The sequence below is a fragment of the Lepisosteus oculatus genome, chromosome 17 (genome assembly GCF_040954835.1).
Source record: "Lepisosteus oculatus isolate fLepOcu1 chromosome 17, fLepOcu1.hap2, whole genome shotgun sequence".
Lineage (NCBI taxonomy): Eukaryota > Metazoa > Chordata > Actinopteri > Semionotiformes > Lepisosteidae > Lepisosteus > Lepisosteus oculatus.
The window spans coordinates 6,309,205-6,331,558 of record NC_090712.1 but is presented as its reverse complement, the minus strand read 5'-3'; the positions used below and the strand labels follow the sequence as shown (position 1 = coordinate 6,331,558).

The following is a 22,354-nucleotide window of genomic DNA, read 5'->3' as shown; positions in this document are numbered from 1 at the left end:
CTCTTGTCTTGTCAATGTCCATTTTGGGATACCTTCTGCTCAGTTCTGTTGTTTCCTCAACATCTTTAGGTTTGCATGGTGGTTATACAGGTTTCAGGTCTTGTTAATGCTTTCTAAAGATTCAAGAGGGCCATGACATTAGGCTAGGAGTTTTAAAATTCCTCTTGAACAATTTATAGGCTCAATTATTGGCTCTATGTTGTATCTGGTTTGGTTGGTTATGGCTGTATATCTTAATAAATGATTTTTCTGCACCGAAAATGGGTTTCTGGAACCTTGATATACCTTTTCACACATTCTTACATTTGGATAGCATGTTCTGTAGTATTACACATTGAATGTTTATATTATTTTATACTAAAGAATCATTATGTACCTATTTATGATTCTTAATTCATCAATTGATAGCAGGCATAATTTAACTATTACTTGTAAAAGGGAAATAATGCATATTTCTGTGAGGTAGTTTAAGATTTGTTTAGAAAAATACATAAACAACTCTTAATATTGCTGTACTGTGGTGTTAAATTTAGGAGCCTGTTTTGTTATAGTGAGCACCCTAAATATCCCACATGCAGGACTGCCCTAAAAATGCTTCACGTATAAAAAGCAGTCCATACAATAATTACAGCAAATAAGGTACATCAAAAACAGGTTTATGACTTAGTTTTTCTGCAATGCCATGTTAAAATGCACTCCTTCTGCATTCTGGTTTTATATGTGACTAATTCAGTGGGTGAAAGGTACTAAAAGTGAAGGGGGGAGACAATTAGAGAAGGCTGCTTGGCTTCCAAGTTCTAAGAACACACACCAAGTTTTACTGATAAGCTCCCCCCTTCACTTTCCAAAATCTCAAACAGGAAGCAGGAGATAATTTGTAAGGGGCCTAAACTCAGCCATTTGCTCAGGTTCAAAAAGTCACATCTGCACAACAGCAAAGCAGTGTTTGAAATAAAAAAAAAACAAGAAAAACTATTTTCAAATGATTTTACAGCTTGGAAAACTACTACACCAGACTTGCCGACCTACATGAAGCAATGTCATCCACAAACAGCAGACGCTTGCTGTGAAGCGAGGCTGCCTCTGTGCTGAACACCACACTAGTCATTTCAGACTGCAGTGACTCACCACTGCCACCAGGGACGCCTTCGATAAGCTGGCAGGGCAGCACAAGGGTGCTGTATGGGGGACTAGTGCTGCCGATCACACGCAGGCACAGTTGTGGCTGCAGCTGCTGTTGCACACACTGCGCTCAAAACCTTAAATCCGCCAGCTGCGGCCTCATGCAATATCAGAGCTTCCTCTGCCTGCCGCCAAGGTGGGGCGCAGACATCTTCGTACAAACCAGCGAGTGGGCTCGGGACATTGCAAAATAGAAAAGAGGAATCGCAACAAAGCTCAACTCTGCTGCCTGATTCACAATCCCTGGCCTAGGAAAAGCTGCCTGACCTCTCTGTGACTACGTACCACCCATGGTGAACGAAGGGAAGTACAGTTTGGTTCGAATCCACTGACCGTACCAATCAAGCACTCCAAAGCTCAACTCTGAGTGCTTGTATTTCTCACACACACTTATCATTTTCACAAATATTTATAATTTCCTTGCTGTTTGGAAAGAAAAGCTTTTGCCTTGCACTACTAACTGTAAACTCACCCTCCAATGTAGTCTTTTATAAATATTTGCTGTGTTAATGCACAATCGGGACATAAAGAAAAAAAATGAAAGAGTTGAGCCGTCATACACTAGAAGGAAAAAAAAACATCAAAGAGCAGTACCGAGAAAGCGTGGAGCTTGTACATCAGTGAAGAAGCACAATTTAAGTGTGCCTAAAAGCCCCTTGAAAGTACGAGTCTGCTCAATGGCAAAGAAAACATGTGTTGTGGATGTGGCACAGTGACAGCATGAACAAGTGCTGAGAACAGCTGAGGACAGGGACAGCTGAGAGGAAACCTGAGCGCTCAGGAGGGCTGTTAACTCCCTCCGCACCAGGGGGTCTCAACAAGGGAAGGTCACCTCCCCCTTCACAGCTTAAACAAAGGGCCCATTCCCAGGCCCCCCATCACCACCACCCGGGAACTGCCATACAGGAAGGCAAGGCCATATTGTCAGCCCCACAGAACGAGCACACAGAGGCGGATATTCAATAATTCTTCACCTCCGGGCACAAACCAGAGCACAGTGCCCTCCGACGCAAGCATGCAGCTTACCTTTACCATTAAAAATTTAACCCGAAACCCAACCCAATCCAACAAATGAGTACACCTGAAACTGGTCAAGGGGCAGGGAATATTATTCTATTCTGTCATCCTCCATCTGAGATGCCCATGCTGTAAGATCTCAGGGGAGGGAGACGTCCCAGTCTGAGATCACAGCTCCTCTCCCCGCCCTGCAGACACGAGCGGCGCAGCTGGACACTGGACAGCAGGGGCCCAAGACGCCCCTCACAGCACTCGGCTCCCCCAGTGATAAGGCAGGTCACTTCATGTGCACGCCGAGCCAGGCTCGGTGTCCGCGCCAACAGGGAGGTGCCGGCTGACACACTAAAGGGCACCTTGATAAACGTTCTCCACGGCTAAGTGTATTTTAAAAAGCACCACAATATTATGAAACAGTAACTGCTGGGACAGATGAATAAACACTGGAGCGTTGATGCCAGACGCATTGTTGCCTGTTTAACCTCAGCCTAGACCAGTGCTACAGGGAAGCCCTTGCAGCGACAGGTCTTAGCACTTGTGACGCTCAGCTCCCCCTCTTTACTGCAGTGTTGAAATGGCTCTTGCTATTGTTTTTCATTAAGCACCCGGCGGCTTGATCCAATCAAGCCAAGTCAGGAGCTAAGCAGGACTGGGCCTGAGGAGTACTGGAATTGGGAGATCTCCAAGGAAAACCGAGTTGCCGCTACAGATGGTATTGGCGGACCAACTAGGTGTCGCTCCTTTCTCTAGGCCAACATTGCCAGAACCCAATATCCCACTATGGCCATTTTGACATGAGACAAACATGTTGTCCACTTGGTCATTAAAGATACCACAGCACTTATCACAAAACAGTGTGCTGAACAATCTGACCTTTCTGAAGTTCCTTCATTTCTAGTGATTTCTCACTTCTGCTGCTGTTCTGCTGTGCCGTGGGGCTGCGGGACACAATGTCTGCCACGCATCCTCTAGGACAGGACGCGCGTCAGTGGTGGACAATGTCTGTCCCCTCCTATACTGTACGCAAAACACTCTCAGAGCCCTTCGGGAAGAAAATTGTTATATACATACAATGAATTATTATATTTTTCCAAAGATAAGCTCCCTTGTCCTCCAGTACATTGCCCTTCCTTTGCCTATTCAAACAAAAAAAGCAAAGGCACTTGATGATAAAGGACTACGGTTATTTTTTCTTGGAAGGGGGATGGACACTGAAGAGTTTGCTTATCTCCACCCTATCTCCCTAAGAAAACAAACTGCAGTCCCAGACTCTGCTGAGGCTTTAAAGGAAAAGCAACAGGACTCCTCGCACTTCGTTCCCCGTGTGCCGTGTTCTGGCTCAGACACCTTTATTGCGCTCCTTTCATTTCTCTTGAGACAACATCATCGTGATGCTCAACCCCGTCTCACAGCCACTTCTTTCAGCTGCAGCCCGCCCAGTAAACACCACGGTCAGACCTGACTGCAGAAGTCTAAAAAGAAAACCTGTTCAAATCCAGCTTGACATGGATCCTAGTTATTTAAAGGCATACAATCTACTATACCACTTAAATAAGTAAGTGTCCGTGTGCCCTGCAACGGACTGGCATCTCTTCCAGTGTGTACCCCGCCTTGCGCCTGTCGTTTGCCAAGACAGGCTCCGACGCCCCTGCGTCCCTGAATTAGAGCAAGCGCTAGTGAAATGCGGGGACAAATGGATTGTATTTTTTTCAGCCATAATTACCCCAAATTATGGTTTACCGCATTAGTTAAAAGAATGGCATTGGATTTGCTAATGCTTGCCTCCTCGACTGTCTAAACCCTGAAAACCAATAAACAATTACGAGAAAAACTAAGAAAAGGGACAAAAAGCTTTCATCCCAGTTCAAACACGTGCAGTTAAAATAGTGACAGAAATCCAAACCTCTCCCCTGCCTTCATTCATTCAGGCTAACAATAATTCACACAACACTGCATTTAGTTCTGTATTTAATTTAAATACAAAAGCCTTTATGTAGAATACTCAGGCTTTAAATCCACAGAACATTCAAACCTTCTAGAACGCCAGGATCACAGCACAGGAAAAGGAAGTTTTGCAGGTTAAAGGTTAAGACAAATGGAGCCTCACAAACCGCCTCCCCTTCTATAGGTAGGGACAACCGAGCAGTCTGCCCTCCCCTGTCCCAGTCTTAATCTCCCATTTGCTGGCTCCCATCTCTGGCTCTGTCAGTTTGCCAGCCATATGGAATTCACAGCTCCTTTTGGGAATGCTAAAAAAGGCAAGGCAGCCCAATTTGGAGAGGGGCAGCCAATGGCGAGTGCCCTAGCCCGCGGCTCTCGGTGAAGGGGGCAGCCGTTCTTGCACGCCCCTGCCAGGCCTGGCACTGCGGCTCCTCTCTCCTCTCCCCTCCCTGTCACTGCCTCTCAGCCCAGTCACTTACACCAAACACCCAATTTAGGAGCAGCCTTGTGATAAGGGTGCATATCTGAGCAAATTAACTTTCCATTATCTCAGTGGCACTCACTTTTCACCCCTCTCACCCTCCCCCAATATTTAAAGAGACAGAATTGTTTTAACATGACTGTTTATTTCTAAATGGCTTCTTGCATCTCAGTGCATCACATGTTCTTTACTGGTACCATATTTATTAAAAAAGCATCATGCATAAAAAAAAAAAGTCACCATCCACTATCCCAGAGACTCATTGCCCTATTGGATGAATGAAAACACTTACATTCATTAAGGTGGTATTCTTTATATTCAGCCGAGAACCACAATTTACAGGCATGCAACAATTTAAGCTATGTATGATTAGCACATGACAAACCGTAAGATTAGGAGTGTTATAAAGCAAATATATTGTTGACTGCCTAAAAACCAAACAACATGAAATTAGAACTGGATGCCAAGCAGCATCTTACAGATCAAGGTAAAATCAATGCCTGGACATTAAGAGACACTACTGAAATAAGAAACAAGTGGTCAAATCAAAGTGTGGAGTGAAAACATTACTTCTGCACTCCTGGCAAACAATAATTCAACTTAATGCACAAAGCGAAATCAGGATAAGTTATTTATGTTATCTAGTGTTCTAAATAAATGACCAAATACACTTAAGTTTAGAGGCCTATTTTTGCCTCAGTCCGTCAGCACTGGGACAAGAATTGAGAGCCGTTATGAATATGTAAACCCTGGGATCTTGAATTCAGGTTCAGTCACAAACTAAAGTTCAGCCAAGCAGAGCACAGCATACTGTGCTAAAATGTGCACAAAACCTGCAAGTCTCTGTGTGAGCAGAAAGCACATGTGAAGAAATCTACATGGCCACATAAAAATAAAAAACAAGATAATTGCCGATTCATATTTTACTGCTGATAGCATTTACTTTATTTATGAACTGATGGCTTCCGTTAGAGAAATGCTTCTTCCACCAAGCTTGTTCCACTCCACAGCAGATCCGCAAGGACTTTTTCATCAGCTGGTGTGACTCCCATCTAACAACATTAACCAATACAGTCTTTATAGTGCCTTAACGTAAGACTTCCCAACACCTTTACACAAACAAACATTTTCAGAACTTAATCATATATCCAGTCTGTTGAATATAGACACTGGGTGAAAGTGCTGCATCTAGCGGAGGGGAAAACTTTCTGTGGATTAGTTGTGTAAAGGAAGCAGCAAATAGCCACATGTAAATATTCCTCAATCACCAACAACAGCTGTGTTAACCAGTCCAATCCCAAGCAGAACATTCATGCAGCCAGTTTCATCATCAGTCTGCGTTATGTGCATTAGGTATATTTTTGCTTGGTTTTTTTTTTGCCTTTCTCCTGCTCCACTGCGCATTGAAATCTAATCCAAGCTTGCATTTGCTTATTGATTTAATTCACTACACAACTAGTGAAAGCTGACTGAAAAATAGTGGGCCAAGAATAATTAGAGCTTCGTTTTGAAAGTTGTCCTAGTGACCTCTATGCAAAATTGCACTGTATAGCTTTTTTGAAAAAAATGCATCAGAAGTAACATTTATAATCATTAAGATATTGACGCTGTTATAGGACCAGTGCTTCTATATGCCGAGACCATTACAGAGCAGGAAATGCATGATCAAGGCAAGTCATTAACCACCATCTCATCTGGTTCCTAGTAAATAATTGCTGCCAGAACTACATCCAGGCATTTTGGGGAATTTTTACAATTAAGAATGAAGTGACTTTCAAGGACAGTTTTGTCCACCATCTCCGATGTAACTGTTCTTTTATTTAACATCTGAATTTCCTTGCCTTCCTTCTCTACAGCTTGAATGAGCAGGTGAGGTAGCCTTAGCAGTTTCTAAGGTTGTGCCCTGATAAAATAGTCTGCAGCTTAGGGACTGGTTCAAACTGTGTGCACCCTGGATTTCTTCACAAACCGTCAACGGGAAAGGCGACGCTTTGCTTTATAACAGACTGTTTGCTTGTCAAGAGATGAACAACTACTACAATAAAAAAAGCCATCTGCGTTCCTCTGCAGACGCTTCTGCCGACAGGTTTTCGAGAAGTGTTTTATTTCTGCACTCCTGAGTGCTGCGAGACTTTCCAAGCACCCCTAGCAGTGATGGCACAGTGAAAGCACAGGAAGCCAGTGAGCAGGGAGACTGGAGTCCGTCGGGGACCTGGGGCCGAGATCCGATTTGCTCCACAATTGAGTATCTGTCTCCTTTTGGGGAATCAAAAAGGGGAACAAGCCTAAATGTGCACAAGGCACTGGGGTTCTTTCAACAGTCATTAATCATGAATGTGCTGGTACAGGAACAGTTAAAATGTAAACGTACAGAGTCCTGAATACAGAGGCAATTTGCAACATAACCAAACCAACTAGAAAAGACTGGGGGGGGTGTTACAAGTTCCTAGAGCGAATACACACTCTGGCTCACAACGTTGTGCTGAGAGGATGCTCCTGTCCACTACTCCTCACACACGGAGGCCGGTCACTTTCAAGGACAGTTTCCGTAAGTCCACACTGCAGGAGCACGTGGGAAGATGGAAGGAACTCGGGTTCCGTCAGAAATCTGCTCCAGTGGGAACTGAATTAACCCCTTCACAATTGAAAACCGCTCAGAATGTCAGAAACAAAAATGCACTTGAAAAGCCACAGTGATTCAATCTATATGAATTTAAACTTTCAGAGATTGAAAGTTTTAGCAAACTTATAGCAAGTGGATAAACTAATGTAACTTTGTTATTGGAAATGAGGATCAGCCATCACTTTCGTCACATTATTATTATTTAATAATTGCTTACAATTATATAGTGCTTTTTTGGACACTCCACTCAAAGCGCTTTACACAGGTAATGGGGATCCCCTCCACCACCACCAGTGTGCAGCCCCACCTGGATGATGTGATGGCAGCCATAGTGCGCCAGAACGCTCACCACACACCAGCTCTCAGTGGGGAGGAGAGCAGAGTAATGAAGCCAATTCATAGATTGGGATTATTAGGAGGCCATGATTGGTAAGGACCAATGGGAACTTTGGCCAGGAGCCGGGGTTACAACCCATGAGATTTTTAACAACCACGGAGAGTCAGGATCTCGGTTTTACGTCTCATCCGAAGGACTGCGCCTGTTTACAGTATAGTGTCTCATCACTATACTGAGGCATTAGGACCCACACAGACCGCAGGGTGAGCACCCCCTGCTGGCCCCACTAACACCTCTTCCAGCAGCAGCCTTTGTTTTTCCCAGGAGGTCTCTCAGCCAGATACTGACCAGGCTCACACCTGCCGAGCTTCAGTGGGCTGCCAGCTGGGAGTTTCAGGGTGATATGGCTGCTGGCAAATTACATAACACAAACCAATGTAAAATGGTTCTTATATGGCTACAGAAGGACTAACTGCACCCTCCTGTTCTGACATGGGGAACCAAAGCACCAAGAAATCAAGCCTTAAGGGGTGCTGAAGCAGACACCGCCAGTGCAGAGACTTCTACATCTTAGGCTGTAAGGTGTGTTGAAGGTTCAACGCTGGAAGAAATGTGATCAATCAGCTTGCCAAACAAGCTTTCAGCGCAGAAAATGAAATGTCTTGAGTTACACGATCATCAGCGCACCTAACTAACAAACACAGTGTGGCTTTGATACCGTGCTCACATGTTATCACTTTAGATGGCTACACCTTATCACAACCATCCCATACGGTGTCACTTCAAGTGTCTTACAGTAAAAGATTACTGAACCTAAATGTTAGTTTTCTTTGAAAGAAGTTTCAAAGAAAAGAAAAAACACTGACTGCACAGCAGACTCCAAAAAAAACAAACCTGCCAGCTCTACACATTGGGCTCAAAATGATTAATTAGTGGTGCAGACAACAGCTCTAGCAGAACCTCCTGTTGGAAGACACTGGCTCCGACCACCCCAGCCCTGCAGTTTTTATAACTTTTACACAGCACATTGCCTGTCCCAGTGACACCTCTTTGACCAGCTCGATCAATTTCTGCCTGCTTTCAAAAGACATTTATGGGAGACTAAACTTTTAACCCTCCTCCCCAGCCCCATACTCCGACAGCACAAGCGACTGCAAAACAGAGCTTTGCAACCCAGCCCTTAGCAGCCAAACTGAAAAAGATTACATCCAGGGAAATGTTTCAGCCAAATGTTTCCATTCCATTTGCCCTCCTCAGTATCAGCCCCTCCATCCCCAACCCCCCCTACACACAAGCACACAACCCACCCCTCCACCCCCCCATCTAACTAAATAAGAAAAAAAAAAATCACAGGACTCCAAAGACAGAGACAGCTGCAGCTTATAAGGAATGCGAGAGGCCTCTGCCAAGAGAGCAGGCAGGGAAACCATACCATATATGGCCATGGAGGCAGAATCAAATTTTTATCAATGAGAGGAGCATGGCTGTGTGTGTATGTATGGCCATGCCTTGGGCTGGACAGTAAGTGGAATCAAAAACATACCACTCCGAGGGAGATGGAAAAGGCCTGCAAACAGATGTTGAACTCTTTTTTTTTTTTAAATATTATTTATAAATCAAATAAACAGCAAAGGAAACAAAAGCCACCAGCACCTGGCTTCTACAGGAGCGTACTTCCAGGCCTGGTGAACCACACAGGATTATACAATCTCCGCTATTAACTGAACAGCTCTACTGGAAACTGAATTAACCCTTTCAGGGTTGACTAGCACTCCAAATGGGCTCAATTAGAAAAACCAACCACACTTGAAAAGCTACAGTAACTCAAACTGTGTGAGCTTAAAATTCCAGAAGATAAAGGTTTTAACAAATCGTCTAGAAAGAGAACAAACCAATGTTATCATGCTAAAGGACAGGAGGATTAACGACCATTTTTCTTCTTATAATAATGACATGACCAATGTAAAATTAACTTGTTGAAGTTCTTATACGGTAGATCATGCAAATGGGTTGCAGAAAGACAAATAACTGTACCCTCTTACTCTGACGTGGGGGCATGAGGCTGATCCAAACTGAAGAGGTTCAAACACAAATTCCACTGCATCAAAACTTTAGTCTGGCAATTACTTACAAAATGTCTTTAGGGTTGATGATGTACTGGCATGCAGTAGTTCTTTCAATTCAATGATAACTATGAACTAATATATGGATCTAAAGACTCCATCTGGACTTCTGTTTATTCAGATTGCACCAAACTTCAAAACCCAGAGGTTCCAACAGTCTCCACAACCCAGTTCAGTTATGGATAGCAAGTGGAACGCAACAGAATAACCCTGCTTTGCTTCTGCTTAATCCTTTGCAGATTTTCTACAATTTAAATCAGCCAATAAATTAGGCCTAATTGCAATCACATACTATTCCTGGAGCACGTCCAGTTGACCCATTTGTTTCTGTCTTTGTACTATTCTCCAAACTGCAGGATCTTCATAGACATCAACTCATTACAGACTAAATGGTTGGCACAGAGGGAATCATGAATACCAATAATGGTGCTCTATTAAAAAGTCAAAAACTAACACTTTAACTTCACACCCTTTGTGGCACTGAAAGAGGACAGCGTTATCTTTCAGGTTCTTGCGAGTGCAGCTCCTCTCACAAACCGAGAGGCCAGCAGGCACACAGGGTCTAAGTGAGAACTGAATGATAATGGGGAGGAGGGATAATTTCCCACCAAGATGTGTCCAAATAAGGAAGTATATTGCAATATCAAACAATGAAGACCGAGGTGGGTGGTGGAGGGTCTTGAACCTGTTTAATAATACATGTAATCTCTCATGAAAAATTATCATTTTGGAGAAGAACAGTATCGATGACGTACGCCGTCATGTATATTTAATGTGTGCATATTAGGGCTGTCACAGTCACTCTCCGTCTCTGGTGACGGCCCTGAGTTCCTGAATATTTTATTAGACAAGGCCCTTTTCGCATAAAGGTTCATGGAGATAAAAATCAGTCTCCATCAATCTGGTTAGCAGAGCTACAACCAGCTCGGCTTCGCGTGTACCCAGGCAGAGCAACGCCACTCCTGAGAAAGAGGTTCTCAAGAGTCCCAATGCATCCTTGCAGAAATGAGCTTTTTTGTGGCTGGATAGCCAGTAAAAAAATTGAGGTGTAACTTAAGATTTGCTACTTATACTTAAAAGGTCTCCCCTACAACAACACCGCCACCAAAAGCATAGAGTTTTAGCCTGTTCAAGCGACATGCACACATACTGATCCAATAATATTGTTTTGGGGTAACTGAAGAAGTTCTTCTCTTCATATCTGTATTTACTGCGTGAAGGCCAGCACAGCGGTCCAGCGGTCAGCGCTGCCGTCTCGCCGAGCCAGGGCTCGGAGTTCCCCACGGGTTCACACGGGTTTCACCCCACAGTCCCAAGACATACTGGTAGGTTAACTAGCTTCTAAGAAAACTGGCCCTACTGTGTGTGCGCGAGAGCCCCATGATGGACTAGGATCCCATCCAGCTGTGTGACCCCCATAGGCTCTGGCTCCCCCGTAAGCCTGGATTGGATAAAGTGGAAAACGAAGGGATGGATTTACTACATTAAGCTTTAAAAGACTGCAAAACTGCACAAATTCCTTTATGACGCGGCATTAACGGCACACTTTTTTCTAGCCGACTTCGGGCAGCGATATTCACTCCTGCTCCCGGAGGGCCGCAGTCCACAAAGTCCTGCAGTGAGAACGAAGCTCCGGGAGAAAAGACCTGGAAACAGAGGTAATACAGACCAGTTCAGTGAACGATCCATTCACTTCTGGTTTGCGCTCTGCCCTGGACCCGCCAGTCCGCGGATGTCTGAAGAGCGGGGTACGTGACGGCACCTGAGGAGAGGAGTCGGGGCAGATCGGGGCGCAGAGGGAACCCACCTTCGTCTCTCCACAGCTGTCGGACTCGGACACCTGGTACGTGAGGTCCGTCTCCTCGAAGCCCGTGGCGCTCATCCGCTGGTCGGTGGTGGGGTCCGAGCGAGGGGGTGAGTCGGGGGAGTTCAGGCAGGTCTGGATCAGGGCCTTCCCCGTCTCGCTGGTGATCATGGGCTGCAGCTTCCGCGTGGCGAAGGTGTAGACGTGGCCCGTCTCGCTCGCCACCAGCAGCAGGACCTGAGTGCCCGTCAGCGTCGACAGCTCGTACGCCTGCCGGGAGGAAGAGGCGCGCACGTTAACCCAGGAGGGGCGCGCGGAGAGCACGTCGCACTTCACACCACTGGAGCCCAGCGCCAGCCCAGGAGCCAGGCTGCTGAAAGACTACCCCAACTCCTTTCTGATGCACACACACACACACACGTTATGGTATCCAAATCAGCTGCCAGGGTGAATCCCAGTGTGCCCCCGGTCAACATGAACAAGATTTAACAACTTTGAAACCCACAACTCTGGGGAGTTTGAGGGTCTCTGGGAACAAGCCGTCGATGTCAGGTTGTCAATTTCTTCACAAACTCGGTCTGACTGAACCATCTGTTCTTTAAATCTGGGCATACGTTGTTTGGGAAAGCATTCTGAAGACGCCAGTAACGGTAATGCTATGATTTGCGAGCATATTCGTCCGGTTTAAATTTAGCGTAGCCCATTTTATTCCCCCCCGCCAAACACCGAGAGAGTTCCTCGACAATCACATTTGCCCTGTTCAGCTCAGGGGAAAAAAACTTCAGAGGACTGCTACTGACACGACCTAAAGGAATCCACAAATCAAGAGAATGGGGAGCCTAGTGTTTCATAAAAGGTATTCATATGAACAAAGTACACAAAAAAAATCAATGAAAAAAAGTGACTAAATATTGTGAATGCATCGCTAAAGTCTCAACCCTTAGTTTCATTAAAGATTGCCCATCTGACTAGGACTGCTTCAAACCATTTAATAATGCTGTCCAACATTATGATGAAAAGCAAGCACAGGATTCAACTGACAAGTCTTAAGGAAATTCAGCTAAGCTCTTCTCACTAGAAAAGGGCTTACTCATAGCTTGAAGCAGCATCGAAAAAACGGATTAGCATTGTTGCCAACCTTAAAAGATTAGCGGGATACATCAAGCAAATGCTTTAGTATAAGTAACATCAAATATCAGATAGAATCAGATATAATGAATCAAGCCCTACTACACAAATATATTGTATTGGGCACACATTTACTCCTTACATTTCTACCAACCTAGATGACAATACACCCGGAGATCACCACCCACTAGCACACAGGCATTCTACAGCAGGGTACTGAGCACCTGTCAAGGTGTAGAAATGTTGTTAACACTGTGTAGAGAATGCATGTCTCGGGACACTGCTTAAACAGAAAGACCCAATAGACTGTGTGACAGAACATGCGGCTTTACCCATGAGGAATGAAAATGGATATTTAAATGTTGCTCATGCCGACGGAGTCTTCCCAGGCTGCACGGCCAGGCCCCTCTGTCCAGGAGCAGCGAGTGAAACATGAGAACATTAGCGCAGACAGGAGGGTTCTCTCAGTCATTACTGCAGCCTGAGGGGAAACTCATTTTCATGGAAAAATGGGAATTCCCAGAGAGTGTTTGCACTGGATTGCTTGGTCCAGTGATCCCAGTTTCCTTGCTCCTTCCTAGCTCCACGGGCCTCCATCCGAGCCGCCTTGACCAAGCTTACAGCAGGTACCGTGGTTTCAACAGAACGCATTTCATGCTCTTGTGCACAGGATACTATTATTCCTTAAAGTTCTTCACTATGTAACCAAGCGATTCCAACTCAAAATATTTTAGAAAGACTACATCAAAATGAAAACCTAAACTGGTTAGAAGGCAACATCCTCCCAGTCACAGACAAAACTACAGGACAGGTATCAAAATATTAGATCTGGCCAACGGAGACAAGATCGCACTCGGCACAACACCCCTTTCTCTTCTGTAGTCTGTAAAGCTACAGATGAAGACGGGAAATACAAACATTTTGACTGCAGTCACTTTAACGGATTTGAAAAGACATCTCTTGGAGCAGCCCTGACCCCTGGTACCTTCATGGTACCTTTATGCTCTTAGTCTGCAGGCAGGCAAGCAAGTAGATCAGGCTGCAAGATGCCTGTGAGGAGACGCCTCAATCTGTCAAAGCTTCCTGCTTCCGTTCAGTCACATGGGGCAACGCTGCAGCAAATGTCCAATGAACACGTTAGTGATTGCACCCTTTTGTACTAAATCTTCATGCACAACCTCAAAGATGGATCAAATGCAAAGGTTTATCTCTAACGTCACCAGCAACAGGCAGATCAAACCGAAATCCTATCAACCCTCGTGCAATATGTAACACTCAAGGAAAAAATCCAGAGTGAACCTACACTTGTGGATGCTGAGAACATGGAATGTGAGCGGCCACTTGTGTTAGAGTATAGAGATGTGCACATATCCATCTACTGTACATGAACACTGGAATAAGGAAAAAAAACTTGGGTCCTGCCAAAACACTCAGAATACTCCCGTGCTGATGTAATGTGATGAAACAATTTGCCACCTCCTGCTCTCGAGGTTCCAATTTGTTGTTTTAAGAGGTCCAGAAAGAGAACGCCTGTTCTTCTGGCAGCAGTGGGCCATTTGACTGCCACCCTCGATACTGCCCTCTCCTATTGAGTATTACAAAAGCAAACATCAGTGGGGGTTATGACTTCTAGCCTGTTGTTGGCTTTTAATAAAGCACATTGTTTGCTTTAGACTTGGAGAGAGAACATAACTCAAGAAAGCTTATCTTACTCAGCTGGGTGTCTAGTAGCCGACTCATCCAAGAGCCTTCTACTGGTTTCTGAAGAGCAGGAGTGGGGAAAAAAGCCCCTTCTAAGTTTATCCACAATGTGCAAGCCGTCTTATTTCTGCCATGCCTTTCCCCTGGACAGAGAACGGGCCTACACAGCTCTGCAATGTGCAAGCATGCAGCCTCCAGGTGCTGATCAACTATTGTAAGCAGAGGTGCGACACAGACCTGTTATTAATTACCACATTGTTACCAAAGGAGTACAAGGCTTCACCTACACTCCAGCTACAGATTGTGGAAGTACTTTTAGAAATAAAATCACAAAATGGGTGGGAGAGAATGCAGAAATAAAGAATCAAACCATTCAGTGACAGGATACGGGGCAGAAAGCCGCAGGGTAGATCTGTTGATTCAGGCGAGACAAGAGACACAATGAACCAGGACTACGGGTCAACCACATCCACCCCAGGCGTCAACCTGCCAGGCCAGACAGCCAGACCCCTGCCTCTCCCGCCACACTAGATTTACAGGATCTCACGGACGTCCATCACAATTGTCTCAGGGAAACGAAAGCAACCAGTTTAGGCAAAGCCCAACCAGAAAGCAATGACACGGATGAAAATAGCCCACTTTTACACAGACAGACGTTTTCCGTCTTCATTTATAGCAATTGGCAGCGCTGTCAGAAATGACCCAAGATTTCCAGTCGCCACCAACCACCTTAAAATGGGCTGGGGATGCCAACAGCGCAGGACTGAATGCATCAAAGATGTCGACACCGTGCTAAGCTGCTAAATCAGTCTTTTGAAGGCCACCAAGGCAAATCAAAGAAAGTGCAAGAAAGCTAGCTGCATGAAAGCCATAAAGATGTGAAGGACACTGCAGCTCTAAACAGTGGTTGAATTGCGCTTTACAAAGTAGTTTCTAACTGTTTCTTAAGAGCAGAAACAAAAGAGACAAAGGCTAGACTGCTGTTCAGGGGAGACGGCCAGGCTGAGACATGGCTTCTCAGTAAACAAAGACCGCCCGGCAGGGAGGGAAGGAGCCAGGTGGCAGGGCACACAGAGGCACCCTGGCACTGCCAACAGCGCTGCCTGGCAAGCTGCACCAGAGAGCCAGGCCTCCCTCCTGTTCACTGCCCGGACGCCAGAGAGGACAGCAGAACTGGAGGGGCAGGAGAGACCCAGAGCCCAGCTATAACCATCAGCACACGGTAAGGGCCGGTGTACACAAAGCAGTCTATGTGGTTTTTAGATTTTTTTTCTCCTACAGAAATGCAGCTTAGTGTCTAATATGTATTTCTATGTATCCAAGTATGCACAGTAGGCAGCCGGGTTAGAAATGCGTCTGTACTTTGCCGTTACCCTGTACCCTGTTCATTAACAGCTGGCTCTCATTCACAGCACAGTGGAATAGCCCTGCGAGAACACGACCCCTCAGACATGCTCTTTGCCGAACGCCACACAGCTGGGCACTGCCGCCAGCGCTGCGCCAGGCCGGACCGACAGAGGGCTGTGCTGGAACAGAACGCTCAAGCAGCCAGCGTCTGCGAGCCCAGCCAGACTGGCATGCTCCGAGTACATCCCTGGGGTAAAGCAAACTCATCGGGCTGGATCACCTCCACACTGCAAGGCTAGGAGCCATTTCTCAGAGCACAGGAAACAGAGAGGCTCGCACCCCTCCTCAAGGTGCAGAACTGCAAGAAAAGGGAGCAAATTAATAAAAATTATCTATTCCCAAAAATAACATTTCTTAATGCTCATGTCTTAGCTCAAAATATTAGAAAAGACTACATTATTGTACAACCCAAATACTGAAGTGGCTTTGTGGAGATCCCCAGCTCAGACAGCATGAAGAAAACTAAGGTTGGTTTGATCATTTATCCACAGAAAAAAAACAAAATAAATTCCAAGTACTAGACTACTGGTGCTGGTGGTTGGGTCTCTGAAACTCCAGACTCACAGTATTCTAGCTCAGGTAATACTTTCAAACTAATTTGTGCCAATAACTGCACATTTAATATAGCAAAATTGAAAGGCCAAGGGCACAGAGACAGACACACTAATAGAAACTACAGTCAGTAACGCAGTGCTAATTTTCATTGACGAAACTGTGACACAACCAACCCGTTTACATGTTAGTCAACGCTGATGAATGCTCACAAAAATAATCCACAATGATGATGACAAAGACGCAATGGCTTTGCAGGTTTGACTCATTTGAGACATTACCTGTCTGACTAAAACTCATATGGAAATCATTTTCATCACCTGAGGCTCACCGTAGACGCATCTTTGCTCTTCATCCAACAATCACACGCTCATAAAATTACTTCAGCTGCAGGGAGCACCACATAAATTATTCCCCGATAAACCAGCAAGAGCCTCGAATATAGCCCAGGCAGAGAAGGCGGATTAGTCACCAAGCTGGCCCACAGTACCCATTCCATCATAGCTAGAAACCTCATCATGCCCATCACAGCATGCCTGCACAACCAAGAACAAATTGCTGCTCAATAGCCTACCAAGCATCACGACAAGCAATAGAAACAGGAACTGGAAATCTAAAGACAACTTTTTCGCATTTAGAGACAAAATTTATGTTAAGGTATGTGAACAACTTACACACAGATGCATTATTTGTAGTCATTCTTAATCCATGTTAACATCCGTCACTGAGTCTGGATCACAGGCCACCTAAAGCCCCTGCTGCTCTTTACCGAAACGGAGGCTGATCTGTCTGAATCCCCCCTCGAGGAAAAACTCTACCCAAATATCGGCAGCAAGGGACAAAGAAAATAGTTATGCAAAATAAGAAACATTTATAAAATCTTGTCATGGCATCCAAAGACCGACTGCACGCCATTAATGCTGTTGTGTTTTCAATGCATTAAAACCTTCTGTAAGGCGTGTTCAGCAGCCAACGGACTTACAGCCTGCAGATGGCAAAGATATAAAGGATCTTGGAGGCATGCCAAGGTGAGAGCAAACTTTACAACAATCTTGGGGGGGAGATGAACAGAATTCATTCGTGATGGAGAGACGAAAAGCATGCAGTACGTTCCCACTGGCGACTGACTGTCAGACAGCAGCAGCAAACCCCCAGGTCTCGTGTGTCCATTTCTCAGTGACGCACTCCCTTCAGGGTTTTATCTTGGTCCAAAACAGTAACAGGTTTCCCAGCCACATTACTAATCATGGCCTCCTTATAATCGCTATCTCTGAACTGGCTTCATCACTCTGTTCTCCTCCCTACTGAGAGCTGGTGTGTGGGGAGCATACTGGTGCACACTGGCTGCTGTCACATCATCCAGCTGGGGGCTACACAGTGCTGGTGGTGGTGGAGGGGAGTCCCCATTAGCTGTAAAGCGCTTTGAGTAAAGGCCCAGGAAAGCACTTACTTATACAAGTATAAGGAATGATTAACATGATCAAACTGGGAACTCAAATGTGTGGGGAACAAAAAGACCTCTGCAGGTTGGGGGGGGGGGGTGTATGACTTTGCTTTTTGATGCTGGAAACACTCCTGAAAACTAACAATGAGCATATTCCATCCTGAAGCAGAGACTAAGTACATCAAGAGAAACCCATCACCTCACCCCTTCCCCTCAACACTCCAGCCCAAGAGCTTCGGACTCTCCTGTCAGGGCCCTGTAAAGCTGAAACTATGTTTGATTTTAGATGGCTGGCTGTTTTCTTGCAGTATGACTCATGGATGTAAAATGCTGAAATTTCAGTGCTACCAGAACTTATCAGGGAAATACCAAGAAGCAGGCCTATGACAAAATAAAATATACGGAGCAAAAACACAGCATTGTATATTACAAGCCGTCATATAAATACAAGTATACCATAATTTAAATGGGAAGAAAATGGCTTCCCCGGTTATTTTTCACCATTCAAGTACAAACACCCAGCTATAAAAGGACCAAAACCCAAAGCTCGCTGACCTCTTTCAGTCCTACCGTTTACAAAAAAAAGTAATTACACAAGCACTGCCTGCTGGGTCTCACAAAGGGGCACACAAACATCTTGTGGCTTCTAAGGCCAAGAAATCCGTGAGGAAAACGTCTGTGTCTCTGCTGAGGCAGGACCCTTAAAGGGTCTCGCAAGACTCAAAAAGGCCGAGGAGGAAGAGCAGTGCCGCCCTGACCGCAGGGTCAAGCTGCGGCGAGCGAGGCACTGCCACTGCGGGCGAGGAAGAGCAACCAGCCCGCCGCACTGAGCCGGCGGTGCCGATCACCTGCCTTCCTTCGCGTCTGAGGCTGCCTTGACAACTCCCAACAGGTAACGAGTTGAACACCTACACACTCTGATGATTCATGTCACAGTGTTGTGCGAACAAAGCGCCTAGCCACACACTGGGTTCCACCATCGCAGCGACACAAGGCCCGTTCTGCAGCTCTCAGCTCAGAGCTGTGCACACGGACGGTTCTGACAATTACTAATAAAACTGTTACCATGAATTTAAATTGCGACGGCTGCAATTAGGTCTCATACGCCAGGCAATAAAGACCAAAAAGTATATTTCCTCTGCAACAGAGGAGCTTTCAACCCATAGCCTGGATATGGCAACAAACATTTACCTAAAAGGACTGCACAACTGGAGGGGGGGGGGGGGGGGGGGGGAATTAAACAATGAAACAGCCAGAATCAATACACATAATAAAATCAATGGGGAAGTCAATTTAAAGAAGGTAAAACAGTCACAGACTTCCTGATTCCAAAGTGAGGAGGATGAGGCTGCCCAGGTAAGTAACCGTCACCTACAGTTTGCTGTTCACAAGTCTTACGGAGACAGGAGACCAGTATCCCAGGACTGGAGAGTGTGAGTACGGGTAGTGTAACAGGTCAGATATATCCCGGAGGAGCAGAAAAGTGCATGGTTGGGCTCTGGTTTTAAATTCAACAGGATGCCAGCCTAGGGCTTTCACGACAGGGGATGCCTTCAACAGAACAAGACTCAATCAGACCTCTAGCTGGAGTTCAGAAACGTGTTCTTCGTCAACGCAGCAAACAGGAAACTGTGAGTCAACACTTGACAAAACAAGGCCATGGCTACCTTCACAGCTGATGCACACGGCCTAGCAGCCTCAGCCCTGCCCAACCGTCTCGTTGTCAAAGACCGCGGTGTCCATCAGCTATGTATCTCGGAAGCACAAAGACAGTCAATTACACCAGGACTGCAAAAAGACTTGGCCAACTGGAAGACCATACATACAACACTGCGTCTGCTAAGAGACAGGAGAGCTATGGAGAAATAAACACTGAAGCCCGATACAAACCAAATGGAAAGGAACCCCAGTCCGAAGCCAAAAAAGGTTGAGAACTGTTCACCTCTATGAAGCAGTCTACAGCCTGTTTGTAAAGACTTGAAAGCTTAACACAGGACAGTTATTCGATTACTGCTCTACAACACACGAGACTTTTCATCAGGACACACAGGCCTGCAGTTATGGAAGTCACCAGCAACTTGGAGCTCTTTCCAGTTCTGGTGTGAATCCAGGGATTTAAATTTCCGAGGTCTTAACTCGGAAGATCAGCGACTGCTCCCTTACCAACAGGCAGGTGGAACAAGGAACTGGAAAAGAAGTAGGAAGTTCGGGATGGGGTCTCACAGAAGCATTTTCGGAAACAGTACAGTAAGGATATGCTGAGTAACCTGGGCAAAGCTAACCAGATGAATACCACCACGTTCTACCGCAGGGAAAAGAAAAGGCTGGAAGACATCCGATTTGATGAAACTCAGGGGTGAAGAGCTGGAACATTACTGCACAGACATTGAGAATCTAGTAGGGCAGATGAGTGGCACCAGCCAAACCTGCAGATTCGGAACAGAAACCCCGGGCTGTCGCATCCGTGCTCAAGAAGAAGTGGAGTAAAGCTCAAGAAAAATGACTGAGTAACCACCCGACTTAGTCTTTCAATCTGGAGAGGGCATACTCATCGCTACTAGACTAATGCTTCTGAAGTTAGGAGGATCACACAGTGCAGCTTAAACAACACGGTATCTGTAGACACATAAAAGTGGGGGTAGAGTTTGCTAAAGCGCAGGCGTCTCACACAGGAGAAACCTGCAACACTGGTGGAAGCTGGCAGACCCTGTGGAAGATGTAGAGTATAGTATAGCGCACTTTACCCACTATAACGTAAAAGCTAAGAGGCCTTATGAATTATGAAATGCCTTCACCTTTCTGCATAAAACTGAGAAAGCTTTAAAACAACCACTCTTGCCATATGGGAATGCACACAAGAAAGAAACCCAAGCTACACAATCGTCAAAAAGTATTTTACATGGAGCCGCTCAAGAGAAAGCATTATTCCTTCAACATATATTTCACATTTTATTTTCAAAAGGCATAACATCAGATAAATAGTAGTAAAACTAAAATACTTTTCCACATCCTAGAGTACAGAACGTTTCATACTCAAAGCCATGCAAAGTTCACTCTGCTAGGCCAGAGCCCAATCCTGGGCCATTAGGTTAGCCTCACCCTGGGCCATGCAAGAAAAAAAAATCTGACACTCCTGGAGCCCTCATCCCACAAACCTATGTATTACACTAGTAATAGCACAACCAAGACATTTTACTTGTTCATACAGTCTATAAAGTGACTACGAGCTCTAAATACTGAAAAATAGTTATCTTCGGACCACATTAATAAAAGAAAAGCTTGTACGCACTAGTCCCAAGAAAATTCACGAAAGACCTCAAGACCGAGTGTGGGAAACAGCTCCTGCCTGGTGTGTAGAAGTACACAAAGCAGAGAAGCGATCAGAATCAAAGAACTAGCGCCGCTGTCCGACGGCTCGAGGGCCGGGGAGCCTTCCATGTGGAGCTCGACAGCAGGCATGGAGAACCTGTGCCACGTGACCAGGACGCCTTAGATAAAAGAGGGAGGGAGATCTCCAGACCCTCAAACACTCGCTTCCACAATTCTAAACCAGATTAAAACACCTAAGGACTCACCACACCCTACAAACTGAGTTTTTGGTAGAGGCACAAGACTCAGTACCTAGAGGGAAAGTAGCCACTAGGCCTTAGACTACTAAAAGTTAATCGACTGCCTGTGGGAGTTCTGTTCTCTCCTCAGTGCCCAGTGGTCCGCTATGCATGCACGTATTTCTGTTAAAAGCTCAGGCCAACGGTTGTGAAGGAATTAAGAGTGATTGATATGTGTCAATCGGTGCAATAGACAGGCATCCTTTCCAGGATGTGTAGTTCCACCTGACACCCTGTGAAATCTGGCTTGGCTCCGCTGAGGATAAAGCTCTGCAAGGAGACGGATGGGACAAAAAAAAGAAAAGAAAGCCCATCCAGTAGACGACTGGAGTTTCTTATCGCAGCTGCACGACAGCAGTCCCGGTCTAACCTGCCAGCGCTGCTCCCCAGCGAGACAGCATCTCCAGCCCACCGTCCTCTTTCTCAGACTTCATCTCGCTACTGAAACAGCCCAGTTTCCAGCTGCGGTCTGCGCACACTTAAACACCAGCACCTCTCACCCAAAGCCCCCCCTCTTAACCTCGCACTGTAACCTTTCAAGCGCTCAGTATGGCAAACGGTCCCAACCGATACCGTGCTTCCGTATCTGCGTAACGCATTTGTGAATCTAGAGAGAACACACAAAAATAAACTCAGCTGCAGTAAAGAAAATCCTGAAAGATTCAGCTGAAATGATACAGGCAGCGCGGACACTAGCGCTCAGTTGAAATCAAGGCCCACACATGCCGAGAGGGCTGCCCTGCTAGTTTATGATGGACCACGCTGGGCAGAACCCACTGCTGCTGGTTGGTCTGAAGGCTTACAGACTTCCAACCTGTCGATTTACTCTTAACCAGAAACGCTTTTTAAACGGAACCCCAATTCGTGAGAAAGAGGGCAGAACGGTCTCCCGGCAGTAAGGCCGACCTCCCCTGCCTGCCCGACTGCGAGGTGATCCAACTGGGTCCCCCGTCAAGACCAACAGCCGGATGCAACTAAATGCAAAAAAAAAAGGCGAGATTCAAAGCAG

The 22,354-nt window shown here is 45.8% G+C and overlaps 1 protein-coding gene across 5 annotated transcripts in view; it reads right to left on the bottom strand.

The window, feature by feature from the left end:
- Positions 1 to 22,354, bottom strand: part of srfb (serum response factor b) — a 40,018-nt gene that overhangs the window by 13,787 nt on the left and 3,877 nt on the right. For 3 of the 5 annotated variants that reach the window (XM_015363058.2, XM_015363056.2, XM_015363057.2), the window contains exons 2-3: positions 11,509 to 11,775; positions 11,062 to 11,142 (exon numbers count right to left, since the gene is read on the bottom strand). In XM_015363058.2, the coding sequence (XP_015218544.2) occupies positions 11,062 to 11,142; positions 11,509 to 11,775 (348 nt within the window). The remainder of the gene's footprint in view (positions 1 to 11,061; positions 11,143 to 11,508; positions 11,776 to 22,354) is intronic. The other 2 variants (XM_015363059.2, XM_015363060.2) reach the window with 1 other exon arrangement.